The sequence below is a fragment of the Sardina pilchardus genome, chromosome 19 (assembly GCF_963854185.1).
Source record: "Sardina pilchardus chromosome 19, fSarPil1.1, whole genome shotgun sequence".
NCBI lineage: Eukaryota > Metazoa > Chordata > Actinopteri > Clupeiformes > Clupeidae > Sardina > Sardina pilchardus.
Genome location: NC_085012.1, coordinates 7,389,445 through 7,406,627, shown reverse-complemented (window position 1 = coordinate 7,406,627; position 17,183 = coordinate 7,389,445). Strand labels below are relative to the sequence as shown.

The window sequence follows — 17,183 nt, the reverse complement described above, 5'->3', positions numbered from 1 at the left end:
GACTGGGCAATTGGTCAGGATAGAAGGGAAAACGGATGCTGCCAAGTACACCAAAATTCTTGAGGAAAACCTGCGTCCCTCTCCTAAACAGCTGAGGATGGGGAGGTCATTCGCCTTCCAACACGACAAAAATCCTAAACATACTGCCAAAAGAACAAAGCAGTGGCTTAAGGATAGGATGGTGAATATCCTTGAGTGGCAAAGTCAGAGCCCTGACTTAAATCCTATAGAAAATATGTGGATTGACTTGAAGAGAGCAGTCCATCGCCATTCCCTACAGAATTTGACTAAATTTTAACAATTCTGCACGGAAAATTGTGGTGTGCAAAGCTATAATAGAGACATATCCAAACAGATTGATGGCTGTAATGAAAGCAAAAGGAAGCTTGACAAAGTATTAAGTCAGGGGTATGATGACTTTTCCAACCCTGTTATTCTAGTTTTTAATTTTTTATTAATTTTCAGAACTGTTGACTTTTGTTTCATTATTTTGATGTTGTACAGCTACATTTGTAAATAAAACTGGAAAAGATTTTTTTAAAAATGGGTTTTGATTTCAGGCTGTAAGACAAAAAAAGGAACTATTTCAAAAGGGTATGATAACTTTCTATAGGCACTGTATATACCGATAACACTGGACTAAAAATGAATAAAATGGCTACATAGAGAAATTGCCCCTCGGGGATAAATAACGTTTCTTGAATTGAATTGAAAATGGTACAAAACATTTTTATGTTCATCCTAACACCATCATCAGTAATTGTAATTAATGCAACAGGAAATTAACTCATAGCATAGGAGCATGGCATAGGAGGCCTACTCCTGAACACACAGAATAAATCGCATGGTGACCTATAGTCACGTGACTGCTTGAAAGAAGTCACATGAAGTCAAGCAGTCATGTGACTTCATGTCATCATGTGATATATTTTGTGTGTTAAACTTTTTAAGAGAACTACTACCAAAGATCGTTAAGGGCGGAGCAAGATACTTCATGAGAAGCCACTTCCTGGAACCCGAATCGCAAGAGGGAGGGGGGGGGGGGGCACAATCCCCCTTTATGCAGAGCTGTTCCATTGAAGTCTATGGACATGACACACCCCTTTATTCCATTTATGCAGAGGAAGTGATCCCCGTTTTGCGCCCATAGACATGAACTACGACGACGTATCTTGCTCCGCCTTAAGGATCTTCGCTACTACACACTTGTTGTACACACTCATATTATAATGAATTGTTCTGCCAACAAAAGTTAGCTGTGTGAATTCATATAATTTGACTCAGGACAGAGGGAGATGCTGCACATACTGTATGTACCTCTCCTCAAAAGCACAGTAAATATTCCTTACCTTTGCTCGTGTGGAATGCCCTCAAACTTGTTTGCAATAGGTGACATCTTGCTGATAGGTGGTGGTGTAGAATCACTCCCTGTAAGTGAAACACAGTTTGTGTTTTTGTGTGTGGTGAACTACCACAGCCATTACGTACCTGATTGTGACTATACTTAAAAGTTACATTTGAGTGTTTTTTTTATTAGTTTATAAACATAATACATAAGTAAGCAAGTAACATAATATTGAATAAGCAGTTGACTGAGGTAAGAACAAAGAACCATACACATGGTAAACAAAAAACAAAACAAAAAAAACAGCCAGTATTCCAATTCTGGTCCCTTCAGGTTTGATGCTTTTGATGTTATAAAGACGTACTAATGTCTACATGTGTATGTTAACATGAACCAGAACTAGACCTGTCAAATCATTTGATGCTGAAAATCCAATTGACCCCTCAGGACCATGATTGGAAATCACTGGTGTTAATTACCCAGAATCCTCTGCGGGTATCATGCGCATCATGGGTGTCAAGGCAAAGGTCAGAGGGCATGACACAGGGGGTATTGCAAGGCTGAGCTGTCAATTAGCTGATACTAATTATGTAAATCTCTGGCGAAGGTTTTGATTTTCTAAAAACAGACAAAACTTTGAGGCTTCTTCTTGAAATAACTGTAAAATCTGGATAATGGGGAATGTTTTGCCTATCTGGATGATAACAATAAAGAACACCAACCAAAAATGTTGAAAGAAAACTGACAGGCACACTGACATGTTTGTGAATGCTCATGTGGGGAGGACTGCACACATCAAAACACTGACAAGGTCGCAACTTGACCTTGTCAGATGGAACATAAGAAAGGGACACTGAAGGGTAAGCTACAACTAAGGCTTCTGGCTTGGCGTGTCTAAATACAAATGTAACTTTTCTCATCATGTGGCGAGAAAAATCCTAAACAAATCACTAGTCACATAACATATGTGACTTGTCAGAATTGGGTTGTGTGTATGACTCCGCTTATCTGACACATGGCTAGGAACATAGTTAGCCCCAGGGCTAGCAAGCTAGCAGAGACGCTGTTGCGTAACCCACTATTGCTGTATGACAGTGATGAATGACACTTACTGTAGCTTACTCATGATGTTCAAAAAGTGTTGAGTTTCACAAAATGTATGCTAATTAGGTTGGCCTTTCCCGATAACTGTTAAAGGGTAATGGCAGCAGACAAGGCTGCCAGTGATTTTGTGCTAATGTTGCAAATCAAATTGCCCTTGCAGAGGTGAACAAGACTCCCTTACAGCTGAGTCAAGAGAATGAGCTGAAATGCAACTCAATCCCAGCAGAACACAAATGAGAGATTTAAAACTACTTTTACCCCATGAAGGGTAAACACCTCTCAAAACAGCGACAGTCTGAAGCTGTCTGTGCATTTTTGTCCCAATTTCTCACATTTCCACGGCTGTTTTAGCCTACCTTGACTTTTCTTCTACCCTGCTATGGATTTTTGTTGTAGGCAAAAAGGTTTTATAGGCTATAAGATTTTATTAAAATGTTTATAAAAGTCTGCACTAGGGCAATGCTGGACCACCAACGTAAGTACAGCTAGGGCCCCTGCTACACACACAGAGCCATAAGACCTATCAGAGGAGAGACGAGGCGTCACCTGATTCTCTGGGGGACAGTCCTGCGGGCTCCACCTGGGGTTGCCCACCTTTGATCAGGAGTGTGTGGGAGTGAGGGGTGTGCGAGTCAGACAGGGTTCGCTTGTGCCCGGGGGGAGGGGGAGGAGGTCTCTTCTTGGACAGAGTGGAGGAGCTTCCCCCGCCGGGGGATTGGGTGTTGTTGGCAGGGAGGGTGGAGGGGGTAGCTGGGGGTAGGACACAAACACGACACACACACACACACACACACACACACATGCATGATTTAACATGGGAGGAAGGGAGTTAGGGATTTGGTTGCTGACAGCATGATCATCAAACATGGTAATTTGGCACCGGGAGCTGGGAAGATCAGAGGAGGCTGGATTGATGAAGGAGTCACGAGACACTCAGGAGGGGTATATGCCAACACAAGGAGAAGGGAGCAGGAGGATGGAGAGGCAGGAACAGGGGGATGAGGAGAGCAGCGGAGGGAAGTGGAGAGGCAGCGATAAGGGGAAGAGCGGAGGGGAGAGAGGAAGAGGAGGAGGGAGGAAGGTTGACTGGGTGAGAATCTGGAGCCTATCAGAAGGATTTCGCTTCAGGACTACAGAGGCTGACAAGCGCTGGGGCTGTGGCTGTGGCCTGGTCCCTGAGAGAAACACTAATGTGTGCAGACATTACGACCAAAGAATGAGGCTTTGAACAGCTCTACTAACACAGAGTAGTCACCATGTAACACTGGGATGGAGACATGGAGACATGACGACATGACTTGGATAAACAGAAAATATAGACCTCAGTCTATATAACACCACTGATGAGAAATAACCTAACACTTGCTTTACCAAACCTTAAATACGGAGCATTCAAAGACAAGGTGAGATGAGAAGCCTACACACAAGCTAGAATTTTGACAGCGCAGTTTTGACAGCGTAGGCTAAGATAAAGTTTTGACAGCGTATAGGCTAAGAGAAAGCTCAGCCGTGGGTGAGCACAGGAGCCGTGCAGCGTGGGGTCAGGGAGGGCAGCAGAGGTCAAAATGAGACCGCACGTTACGGGCTTTATCACCCAGGAACACATGAGGCTTCGTCTGAGGGGCCAACGCAAATCCTCAGGACGTGCATCTATTCTAACAGAACACCTCAAGGATGATGCAGACGCAATAACAAATCGTCCCCAAAGGGTCCAAGACAGGGCTCAGACCAAAAACAACTAAACACAGTCAATCAGCGTCTTAGTTACACTAAGTGTTATTGTTATTGAGAATTGGCAGAGTTCCCCAGAGTTCCCAAGTTAAAAGAGATGAACTTACATGCAACGTGCGTGCCCATTTTGAGCCCAATTTTCACCCATGATGCAATTCGAGGGTTCTACAGCGGGTGGCACCACGGAGGTAGCGTGGTGCATTAGAAAAATAAAATAATAATAATAAAAAAAAAAACGCATATCAAGCAAAAGCCAAAGAAAGAGAGATATTCACTGATATACTGCCGCGTGCTCGCCAGAGTGGCGTAGTGCGAATGAGAACCAAGGAAGGCCAGAGAGGGCGCTGCGGGAGGAAGAGGGGAAAAAGGAAAGAAAAAAGATAGAGGAAGAGAGAAAGAAAAAAAAGAGAGAGAAAGAGATGGAAATGAGGGAGAGCAGATGTCATTCATAGAAGGCCAGTTCCGCAAAAAAAAAAACCCAACTCCTTTCCAAACCTCAAACACAAACAAAACCAAGTCGAAAAGAGGCGAGAGGAGGGCATAGGATGAGCAGTGTGGAGCTGAAAGAAACGCTGCACACTTCACCCAACACAAGAAAGCAACTGTTGAACTCAGAGGGGATAAGAAAGGGAGTCTGTTCAGTTGAGCAGAGAGAGAGAGAGAGAGAAAAGAAAGCAATTTAAAAAGAAGGAGAAAGCAATCCATACAATCCTTATTACACCCTCATAAACATTGCCTTAGCGGCATATCTAACATGAACTGTTGAACCTCTACAGGAAAAGTGAACAGGGCAGTGGCAGTTAGATGGAAGTGTGTGTGTGTGTGTGTGTGTGTGTGTGTGTGTGTGTGTGTGTCCAAAGGCTGTCTCATTGTGAAAGTGACACATAAAAAGGGCCTGTTCATTCTGAGCGACGGCCCATAAAGAAACACTGTTCAGTCTGATCGCAGACCGCACAAAGGCAGCGTTCAATTTAACACACTGCCACATCAAGAGATATCGTTCATCTGGCGTCTCCATGGACTCACTACAGAGGAGCGTGTGTATAGCCAGTGTATCTGCTGTTGTGTGTGTGCGTGTGTGTGTGTTTGTGTGTGAAGGCTAGAGAACACCAAGCTCTTTTCTGAGTAAATTTATTGAGGCCTGTGATTGTTTTACTGCACACAGTTTGGCTTGTGGTCTGAGGGGCTGGGCTGTCAGTGCGAATGGCTGGCAGTGGCTCTGCATGGCTGAGGGCTGAGGGCATTGGGGAGAGGCCCCATCACCCTCCCACACACACCCTCCCACACACACACACACACACTGACTGCCCACACGCCGACGCAGAAGGCCTGGAGGTCATCTGGTGAAAAGCCGCATTATGACACCTCCTTCTGGTTGACATCTGGATGTTCCTCAGTGTGTGTGTGTGTGTGTGTGTGTGTGTGTGTGTGAGGTGCGAGATGAAGGTAGAAATACAGAAAGAAGTAAAGACAAAGGAAAGACACAAAGGTGTTTCAGAGAGGTCTACATCCCCCACTGTGGTCTCAGGGATGAGTTGAGCCATCAGCGTGCAGCCCCACGGGAGATTTCCAATTACACCATTTTAACACAAGTCAATATAATCTTACATAAGTGAGAAAAAATATGGTGAGAGAAAAAAAAAATCTCTCTTTCAGTCTTACATAACAGAGAAACATATTTCAGTACATACTTCAGTGTCAGCGCAATATACTAAACTTTTTCAAAATACTCATAATATGCCTGTTAAATTAAAATTAATAAGGCATATACAACAATTGTTTCATATAAATTGCCCTCTAAAATGTCCCCCATTTATTATTTTTTATCTAATTGTTTATTTAGATGGGGACAGTGCACATTAATGAACAAGTGCACAATGTGAATACGGTAGAGTTAGCGCCATAGCTAGCTTGATTTCTGAATCTTGAATTTCCCATTGGGGATCAATAAAGTATCTATCTATCTATCTATCTATCTATCTATCTACCTAGTACACCCTCAGCAGTGCTGCAGTGGTACAGTACGTCAGGACAAGTGCACAATGTAAATACGGTAGAGTTAGCGCCATAGCTAGTTTGATTTGTTCGCCCTCAGTAGCGCTGCAGTGGGCCCCGTCTGGCGTTGGTGCGTGGCGCGGCGCCTACCTTTGCCTGCGTTCCTGGGGGGAAGGGGCGGGGCGTCGGTGCCGGGGGAGGAGGGTACGTCGGTGGAGGCGCTGTACATCTGATTGGTGAAGGCGCTGTAGGAGAGCCGCTGCTTGTCGCGCGGGCCCAGGAAGCCCGGCAGGGACAGCTTGTCGTGGGGGGACAGGCTGGACGAGTGGCAGAAGCTCTGGGGCCGCGGAGAGCGATCCTTCTTTATGGGGCTCGGCTACAGGGAGAGAGGCAGGTATTAATAGTAATAATAAGTCATAGTGGTGGTAGCAGTAGTAATAATAGTAGTGGTAGTAGTAGTAGTAGCAGTAGTAATAATAGTAGTGGTAGTAGTAGTAGTAGCAGTAGTAGTAATAGTCATTAATAGTAGTGGTGGTAGTAGTAGTAGTAGTAGTAGTAGTAGTAGTAGTAGGAATAGTCAGAATAGTAGCAGCAGTAGTAGTAATAGTCATTAATAGGTAGTAGTAGTAGCAGCAGTAGTAGTAGTAGTAGTAGTAGTAGTAGGAATAGTCACAATAGTAGCAGCAGTAGTAGTAATAGTCATTAATAGGTAGTAGTAGTAGCAGCAGTAGTAGTAGTAGTAGTAGTAGTAGTAGTAGTAGTAGTAGTAGTAATAGTAGTAGTAGGAATAGTCACAATAGTAGCAGCAGTAGTAGTAATAGTCATTAATAGTAGTAGTAGTAGTAGTAATAGTAGTAGTAGGAATAGTCACAATAGTAGCAGCAGTAGTGATAGTCATTAATAGTAGTGGTAGTAGTGATAGTCATTAATAGTAGCGGTGGTAGTAATAGTCATTAATAGTAGTGGTAGTAGTAATAGTATTAATAGGAATAATAGTGGTAGTAGTCACAAAAGCCGTAGTAGTAATAGTCAACTACAAATTGGAGATTAAAACAAACAAATAAAATGCTGTGGATAAAACGAACAATTTCATAAAAAGATAAATGGTGAAAAGTGAAATGCTTTGCTTTAATATATTGAGAAGTAGTTAGTAGTTAGAATGTGCATACTCTCTCTCTCTCTCTCTCTGGGTGACGAGAGAAGCTGTGGGGTAAAATAATCAACACAAAATATGTCTGGGGCAACTACTGGAGAAGTGGTTTGATGCATGCGTGGGTGATTTGAGGATTCAAGTGAGGTCCATATTGATCCAGGGCCTGGTAAACTGAGCAAACCAACCTTGAAGTCCAAGTCATCATCGCTCTCGTCCATCTCCTCCAAACGCAAGTTCCAATCATACTCCACATGTACGTGCTGGTTAAACTTCCCTGCAGCAGCTTGCACCAGCTGCAATACACACACACACACACACACACACACACACACACACACACACACACACACACACACACACACACACACACACACACACAGAGTTATGAGTACAGGTCCGACGGCAATCCACTATCCCCCATCTGAAGAGAAATGTGCTCAATCAAGAGAGCTGATCCCAGGTCTACAGTTAGCCTCCGCCTGGTCTATATCATCTCAGTAATGCTACAGTGCTGACCTCTTAATGTAAATCTGACACCCAATGGCTTACCAACCCCCTGGGCTTGGCTGTCTGAATCTGGAGAAAGCTTCAGTTACAAAGCCTGAAGAGTTACTATCACCAGCAGAAGTGTGCAACTAGTGATTCTGCACCTGACTGCTGCCCTCTAGTGTCCAAATCTTATACTACAGCCTGAGAATATTTTTTTTTGAAAATTACATAAATGTGTGGAAATTTGTTGGATTTGTAGATTTTTCCAAATCGAATTACTAGCATGTTTTTTTAATCGCTGATTATATTAACAAATCAATCAATATTCACATGAACAGTGCCTAAACCACCAAAACGAGGACCGTAATTGAAAAGGACACAGATACCTACAGTACTATGCATGCATGCTAAACTGCTAACAGACTGACGGACTAATGACTAAAAATAGAGCGGAGAGATGGAGGCAGTCCAGGCCCTCTCAGACGGGCTGCCCAGGTGATGCTAACCGCCTCCTCACACACACACACACACACACACACACACACACACACACACACACACACACACACACACACACACACACACACACACACACACACACACACACACACACACACACACACACACACACAATAGAGGAGAGATGGGGGGCAGTCCAGGCCCTTTCAGACGGGCTGCCCAGGTGATGCTTACCGCCTCCTCACATTGGCGGTTCCTCAATCGCCTAGCAACATCCAGCGCTGTCTCTCCATTCTGATTGGCTGGAAGACACAAGAGACATTGCATGATCATGATCTGACTCAGGGAAAGCTATTAAGATGTGTGGGTTGTAGGTCTCTGGATGCCTGTGTGTGTGTGTGTGTGTGTGTGTGTGTGTGTGTGTGTGTGTGTGTGTGTGTGTGTGTGTGTGTGTGGGTGTGTGTGTGTGGGTGTGTGTGTGTTGTACATTTTATTGATCATATCTGATACAAGGGTATAATGTAATCCTGAGGTATTGCTATAGTGTATGTGTGTATTATCTCATTGTGTGTGTGTGTGTGTGTGTGTGTGTGTGTGTGTGTGTGTGTGTGTGTGTGTTGTACTTGTGTCACATATCTGATGTACGGTGTTATTTGATTCTGAAATATCGTTATAGTGCATGTGAGTATAAGCTCATTGTGCATGTGTGTCATATTTCAATGTGTTTGTGTCATATTTCACTGTATGCATGGATGTGTGTGTGTGTGTGTGTGTGTGTGTGTGTGTGTGTGTGTGTGCCATGTTTCATGCGGTGCCTTTCTCAGAAGTGAGAGGAAGATATTTGGAGTGTGATGATGCGACTGTTATGAGTATCATGATATGACTGAAACAGATATAAGGGAAGTGGAGTGCCACCACAGATTGTGTGTCTGTTTATGAGTATGTGTGTATGTTTGTGCTATCCCAGACTGTGTGTGTGTGTGTGTGTGTGTGTGTGTGTGTGTTTCTTACTGATATCAGTGGCTGGCTTGCCCCTCAGCAGCAGCTTGAGGCATTCGTGTTTCTCATACATGCAGCAGTAGTGCAGAGCAGTGTTCCCCTTCTCTGTCTGCTTGTCCAGGTTTCCACTACACACACACACACACACACACACACACACAAACACACAGAGAGAGAGAGAGATGTACACACACGCGCGCACACACACACACAGACACAAACAAACAAAAAAAGGGCAAGAGGTCAAAGAACTGTCAACCAGATGCTATTACATCTTTGATCACAGCAGAGACACACACACACACACAAGAGACCAGTTCAAGTGGGAGTGTTTGAGAGTGTGTGTGTGTGTGTGCGCGACACCGCGGTCGGTCCACACTCCCCGTCAGCTCAACATCTGCCCAAGCAGCTGCACTGGAGTTTGATCAAAATCCCCGTCTCCCCCGGCAACCTGGCAGCTACCTCAGGGGCCGGCTCCACTGACTACTGCTGAGACTGAGTCAGTAGGACCCACCCACACTAGACTTCATCTCCCTCTTCCTCTCTCTGTGTGTGTGTGTGTGTGTGTGTGTGTGTGTTGTGTGTGTGTGTATGTTTGTGTGTGTGTGTTTTGTGCTTGTGTGTGTGTGTGTGCATGTTGTGTATGTGTGTATGTTTGTGTGCGTGCGTGCGTGCGTGCGTGCGTGCGTGCGTGCGTGCGTGTGAGAGAGAGTGTGTGTGTTGTGTGTGTGTGTTGTGTGTGTGCGTGTGTGTGTGTGTGTAGTGTAGCGCTACATAGCCTAGTATTAGCTTTCATGACACCGCAGAGACTCATAACCATGTGAGGAGCCCTAGATGAGGCTGTTGACATTCACACAGCGCTGCCTCGTCGCCGGACCTCTTCTCAACAAACACACACACACACACGTGACTGAACAACACACACGTTGGACTGTACACACCCATATACTTGATCACAGACAAAAACACATACACAACAACATGAACAATCTTAAACCTGCTCTCTCACTGTCTAGCGCGCACACACACACAGAGAATGTATTTAAGCACAAATGTGTTGATGCTTGCTCACACACACACACACACACACACACACACACACACACACACTTGGGGAGAGGTAGTGCAGCACGCAGCAGCAAAGCGGACGCATTTGGGTCAGCAGCGAGCGAAGCGTCAGAAAGCAAAGGAATAAATTAACACAACAGAGTGTGTGTGTGTGACCTAGTTCTCCTCGCCTTGTGGGAGTCTACAGTGTGAGGAGGAGAGTCTCGTTCAGGCTCACGCACTCACTCACTCACTCCCTCGCACACTTTCTCTTTCTCTCCGTCTCTCTCTCTGTCTTTCTCTTTTTCTCCCTCTCTCTCTCAAGCAGTCGCTGCTGCTGCTGTGTAAAACCAAAAGCACAGTACAAGCCTGGAGTCAGGAAGAACATTTATGAGGGTTAAATTCGGAATAAGCTGAGAGATGAGAGAAGAGCCTTTACACACACACACACACACACACACACACACACACACACACACACACACACACACACACACACACACACACACACACACACAAAATCAGGGCAACTCTAATCCCCCTCATTGTGTTTCCAACTCTCAGCCTTGGAGCAGTTTCTTTACTTGTTGTGTTCTTCCTGTGCAGGGTTGTAAGCCGTTTCCTGAGATATCACCAAACTAGGTGAGAAATGTTGTTTTTCCAAACAAATTTGTTGAAAATACTATAAAATATACCTCTTCTCACTCTCTGATGGAATGAAAGCTTTCTCAAGCTTCTACTGTTTTCCATGGCCATCATGTGATATGGCATTTTGAGGCATTCTGGTGAGCTAAATATTTCACAAAAAAGCTAAAATAGTGACTTGATTACAGGTATGCAACATACTCCATATTCCCACTAGGGTATGTGGCATACATAATGCATACGAGTGAGTATATCTATGTGAGCATAATGTGCTTAGGTTCAGCGACTTTAAATATGTCTGCCAAGAGAGGAGTACTGGATGAATTCACTGTTTATAATTGGGCACATGAGCGGAAATCATGGCGTGGTGGCGTGGGAGAGTCAGGGGCCTGTGAGTAGCAACATCTGATCCAGTGAAGGAAGGACAGAGAGAGAGAGAGAGAGAGAGAGGAAGGGAGAGGTAGAGAGAGGAAGGGAGAGAGAGGTAGAGAGGGGAAGGGAGAGAGGGAGGATAAAAGAGAGATCACCACCTGCACACACACACACACACACCAAGCTTAATCTCCCCTCCGACCTACTTTCATGACCCTAAAAGTGTGTGAGTGTGAATGTAATTGTGAGTGCGAGTGTGTTTTTGTGTGCGTGTGTGGTGTGTGTGTGTGTGTGTGTGTGTGTGTGTGTCTGAGAGAGAGCCTTTCCAGTTGTCCCCCTGTCTTTTTCCCCAGGTTCTAAGCCAGACAGTGAGTGTGTGTGAGTGTGTGTGTGTGTGTGTGTGTGTGTGTTCCTGTATATCCCAACACACACGTTCGCTGCAAGCCCACAAACATTCCACACATGCCTGCCATATTTTCCAGGATGTGTTTTCCAGGGATCGCTCATATTTCCTGACGTGACGGGATGTCAGCCTGGCCTCTGCAAAGGAGGACCTGACCTCCATCTCCTGCATCTTCTCCACTCAACACTGATCCCACAGCTTCTGTTGGGGAGCCTATATAACCCCTGCATATGAATGTGCTGCAAAATCACCAAATTTCCAGACTCCAAGAAAGTAAGGAGCACTGAGAATGGAATGGCTGTCGAGTACTGAGACTATGGCCAAACACCTTGGTTCCTAACTGAAAACATAGCTGGAAACTCCCTGGTTACTGTAGGTCCTTTCCCCCTGTTTGTTTCAAACCTCCGGATCAAACACCTGTTCACCCATCACCTCCACATCATATTAAAACCCAGATGTGGTCAGATCAAGTGACTATGCATCGGGTTGGTTTCTCTCAACGGTCAAGCTCACATGCATCCCATCAGTCACTCTAGGCAGCTGTGGCCTCTTCATGTCCTGTGTCTGTCTGATACTGGCTATCAGGTTATGTGTTTCAGACATCCTGCTGCACACCAAATGTCCTTTTCAAAGGATAAATAAAGTGAAACTTGAACTTACAAGGATACAAGGACACAAGGATGTTGATTTGTCACATTCATATGATTACTGATGTAAAGAATGCAGACAAATCAACATCCTTGTATCCATGACTCTGAAGAAGACACAGTAGTGTCGAAACGTCAGTTTGTTTGCACCAATAAAAGACTGCACGTGAGATCAGTGTGCTCCAGTCTCCTTCCTACTTGATTCTCCTGAAAGTCCTACTGAGAAGCACCTGAAACAGCAGACGATTTTGGATTGATGCGCAGAGTTCTTCATTTTAACAACATCCTTGTATCCTTGTATCCTTAATTGTAAGTTCAAGTTTCACTTTATTTAGAAGGACATTTGGTGTGCAGCAGGATGTCTTAAACACGTACACAGGAAAAGCAGCACCAGACGCCAACAACATTGCAAACACACAACACAGGACACACACACATCAACACATCCCCCACACAACACCAGGGGCAGAGTCCGAGTGGAGAGGCTACGGAGAGTGGGGTCAGTGCTCACCTGTTCTGGACCAGGAAGTCCACCAGGTGCAGAGACGTGTGGTCAGCCGTCCGCACGGAGTAGTGTAGTGCAGTCTCGCCAGTCTCCTGTATATGCACACACACACACACACACACACACACACACACACACACACACACACACACACACACACACAAACACACCTATTCAAACAAATTCATACTATTGCATACAGTTGCACCAGCTGTAACAAGCTAAAGATTTGCCCCTTCATCACATCCTTAGAGACTCTGCACATGATACATCTGTATACAGTGTGTGTGTGTGTGAGTGTGTGTAGAGCTACTGCACTATATGCATACATATTATAGTATACACGCGTGTGTGTGTAGTGTGTACAAGTCTGTACACTGTGGTGTATGTGTGTGATTGTGTGTGAGTCTGTACACTGTGGTGTGAGTGTTTGGGAGTCTGTACACTGTGGTGTGTGTGTGTGTGTGTGTGTGTGTGTGTGTGTGTGTGTGTGTGTGAGTCTGTGTGTGTGTGTCTGTGTGTGTGTGAGTCTGTACACTGTGGTGTGTGTGTTTGTGTGTGTGTGTCTGTCAGTCTGTACACTGTGGTGTGTGTGCTTGTGTGTGTGTGTGTGTGTGTGTGTGTGTGTGTGTGTGTGTTCTGCCCATCTGTCGATCCCACTCATCTGTCCCACAGGGCTGCGCCTGAGGGCACTCTGAGTGGAATGATGAGTCACGCTGTAAGCTGAACCCATCAGCATTCCCGACACACAAGCCCCTGACTCATGCTCACCCACGGAACGCTCCGCAACCAAAAAAATAAATCAAATTTAAAAAAAAGAGTACGAAAGAGTTTCATTTCTCTCCCCAGCACGTCTTTTCAGCATCCAGCATCCACATTTCTCTAACACACACACACACACACACACACACACACACACACACACACACACACACACACACACACACACACACACACACACACACACACACACACACACACACACACACACACACACACACACACACACACACACACACACACACACACACACGCCCCCTCCGTTCCTTAACGCGCCACTGAACGCATCAATACACCAACTCATTTATGGACATCACGTCAACCTGGATTTTCTGTTTCGATGAGTCATACGCAAACTTATACGCACTGTGCAGCTCGAGGTGCCGCACCCATGCCAGAGCCTAACCGCGCGTGTGTTGCCTCGAACGGAGAGACTCTCTCTCTCTCTCCCTCTCTCTCTCTCTCTCTCTACCTCTCTCTCTCTATCCATCTCTATCTCTCTCTCTCTCTATCCATCTCTATCTCCATCTCTCTCTCTCTCTCTCTCTCTCTCTCTCTCTCTCTCTCTCTATCCATCTCTATCTCCATCTCTCTCTCTCTCTATCCATCTCTATCTCTATCTCTATCTCTCTCCTGCCTCCTCTTTATTCGTCAATCCAAACTCCAGTGGCGTTGGGCGTTGTCTGGGAGACTTGAGGAGACAGATGAAGGGATGTGTGTGTGTGTGTGTGTGTGTGTGTGTGTGTGTGTGTGTGTGTGTGTGTGTGATGGCGGAGGATGTTGCTTTGTCATGGCATAGGGAAGTGAGTAAGGGTGTGTGTGTTCCCATGCAGGCCCAGCTGTGGGAGAGGTCAGGATATGGGCAGCTACCACGGAGGGGAAAAACCAGTGACCTGTTCAACCCATTTAATCACAAGTATGGAGCGTCATGGCATCATGGAGCAACGCTACATCCAATATATTTGGATACAGAGCCACGTTTTGGTATAGATATGGAGCTGTGGGATACTTAGGAAAGGGCTGGAGACTCTAAGGGCAACGACAAAGAATACGTACACTGCATAAAGTAATGAATCATTTCTAGTGCCACATGCACATAGTTGATTTTGTTTTGTGAGCAATACAGTTGGTTCTCCTTCAAGTCATTTAAAGGCACTCTAAGCGATGCTGGCTAACGTCACTTCTGTTGACGTTCAAACAAGACAGAGAGCTAGCGTGCTACTCCCTCCCCCTCCCTCCCTCCCGTGCAATTGAAACTCTCCTAAACGCGCATCTCGTTGGTGATTTGCTGGAACAGTTTGTTTTGTTTTTCTGGCCCAGGTTGTTTTCGTTGCTGTTTTTGAAGCCTGGGCTGTCCACAGAGACTGTGCTTTTTTACAGTGTACTCAGGACACAGACAGCTAGCGGATGGTGAGGTGATGTTTGCAGTAAGTAACAAAATATGTTTTAGCCTATAAAAAAAGTGTGCCATTGCTTGGAGCACATCTAAGCCATTTATAATACTAATTACTAATCAATGCCCTGATGAAGGTCTAAGGACCGAAAGCTTGGTAGTAAATACACATTCTTTTTTTGCATGGATCCAAGTGTGCGGAGATTTTTTTGTAGATAATACTAATTACTAAAACATGTTGTGAGAATGTGGGGTCCGAGAGTTGGAATCAGTAAAAAAAAATTATACCCTGAGGCCTAGATCACATGTGGGCGCGGAACTCACCTGTACGGAGTCTGGGAGGGGCTCCATGAGCTCCACCCCTTCAGCGTACACCTGGATGAGGGACAGGAGGTCGCGTGAGCGCACGGCCTCGTACAGCTCGTTCATCTTGGCGGCTGCAGAGCTGCAGGTCTTGCGAGCAAACTTGTGGTCGACGTACTTGGCGTTGATGTACTCCTTCCGTGCCGTCCTGAGAAGGTTATAAACACAGCGCAGAAAAAGCTAAATATGACACACACAAAAAATCAACACACACTCTCTTTTAGTTCTGAAAAAAATATCACAAACAGCAACATAGTGTTTTCGGGGAATTCATCAAACAAAAACTACTTCAAAACCCCTTCCTCTAACTCGGTTTACAAGTGCTGTTCCGCAAACTCTACATCGGTCCAGTTGGAGAAACCGCAATTGAGTGGACGGCTTCAGAGACCACAGCGACTACAGAGGGCCATGTTGCCCTGCGTGTCATCACGCTGCGCTCTCTTGCACATCAAAAGCACTCCTGCCAGAGCCGTCTCCGTGGGAAGAGAGCCGCGCTCGCTCAGGAGGGACATCAAAGGAGAGGGCTGCACTCACATGCCGCTGGAGGGGGTGGGCTTCGGAGACGGACTCGGGAGGTTCCCCTCCATGATCTCGTTAAAACTACTGTTTCCGACGTTCTTGGCCAGCTGCGGAGAGAAACACGGGCAGAGGATGAGACTTTCTCGAACACGCGTGAAGACGATGCAGAACCGACTTTTTTGGACTTGACTTTGATTCATGTGCCGGGATGAACTACATGAATGTCAGAGCATTACTTTGTGTCTATGAGTGTGTGCAAAACAGCTGTGACTGTGATTCCTGTGTTAAAATGAATGTTGTGAATGTATCTAGTATCTTTATTGGTGAGTGAGTCAGTCAGTATCTCAGTGAGCAGACAGAGAGACAGATTGCGAGATACAAGAGAGATGTTATGCTCTGTTTTTACATAAATCTGTGCCTGTGTGCGTAGAATTTGTCAATACAAGTTTTTGCTTTCGTCACACCAATAAAGCTCTTTGAAGTGAACTGATAGAACTGAGCGAGAGCGAGAGTGAGAGCGAGAGGCGTACCAGGAGCTCGGAGGTGCCCAGCTTGTCCAGCTCCATGGACTGGATGCGTGAGATGTGCACACCCATCTCCCGGTGGATGCCGGAGCACTCGATGCAGGTCAGGATCCCCAGGTTAGTGGACAGCCATTTCGGATCTACACAAACACACACACACACACACACACACAAGAGGTTTACAGGTTGAGCAATCGTCAACTAGAAAAGCACTCCGAGAGCGCAGACCTCCGCCAAGCGAAAACATAACCGCTTCCTGGATCCAGACGGTAATACGGAATGTATGTATGTAATAGTTTCTTTCTTGGGTCATTTCAGACCTACCCTGAAAGATTAATCGAAATCCATCCATAACTTTTTGAGTTATCTTGCAAACAAACAAACAAACAAACAAACAAACAGACAGACAGACAGACAGACAAACAAACAAACCCCAACTCCTTGGCGGAGGTAATAAACAAAAAGAGCATCTTTACAAATCACCCCCCGGGCACTGAAGAGCCTTTTGCAGTGTGTGCACTTTCCACAGAGCTAGATTTCTCTTTTGTGCAGGTGGGTGTACACAGTATGAGTGGGAGATTGATTACGTGTGTCTGTGTACCAGGCCTGCATAGCGCTGGACTTCAACCACAACTAGAGAGAGGGACCAAATCATTCAGACCGAATGATTCTAGGAACCTGAGTTAAGCCTGCAAGTGGCAAGTCACCCC

At 45.5% G+C, this 17,183-nt stretch overlaps 1 protein-coding gene across 1 annotated transcript in view; it reads right to left on the bottom strand.

The window, feature by feature from the left end:
• The window catches only part of asap1b (ArfGAP with SH3 domain, ankyrin repeat and PH domain 1b), an 87,435-nt gene that overhangs the window by 8,193 nt on the left and 62,059 nt on the right, over positions 1-17,183 (bottom strand). Inside the window, exons 17-26 of the mRNA XM_062521248.1 lie at positions 16,480-16,613; positions 15,965-16,056; positions 15,392-15,578; positions 12,901-12,986; positions 9,288-9,403; positions 8,511-8,578; positions 7,514-7,621; positions 6,326-6,551; positions 2,996-3,199; positions 1,350-1,428 (exon numbers count right to left, since the gene is read on the bottom strand). Coding sequence (XP_062377232.1) covers positions 1,350-1,428; positions 2,996-3,199; positions 6,326-6,551; positions 7,514-7,621; positions 8,511-8,578; positions 9,288-9,403; positions 12,901-12,986; positions 15,392-15,578; positions 15,965-16,056; positions 16,480-16,613 — 1,300 coding nt within the window. The remainder of the gene's footprint in view (positions 1-1,349; positions 1,429-2,995; positions 3,200-6,325; positions 6,552-7,513; positions 7,622-8,510; positions 8,579-9,287; positions 9,404-12,900; positions 12,987-15,391; positions 15,579-15,964; positions 16,057-16,479; positions 16,614-17,183) is intronic.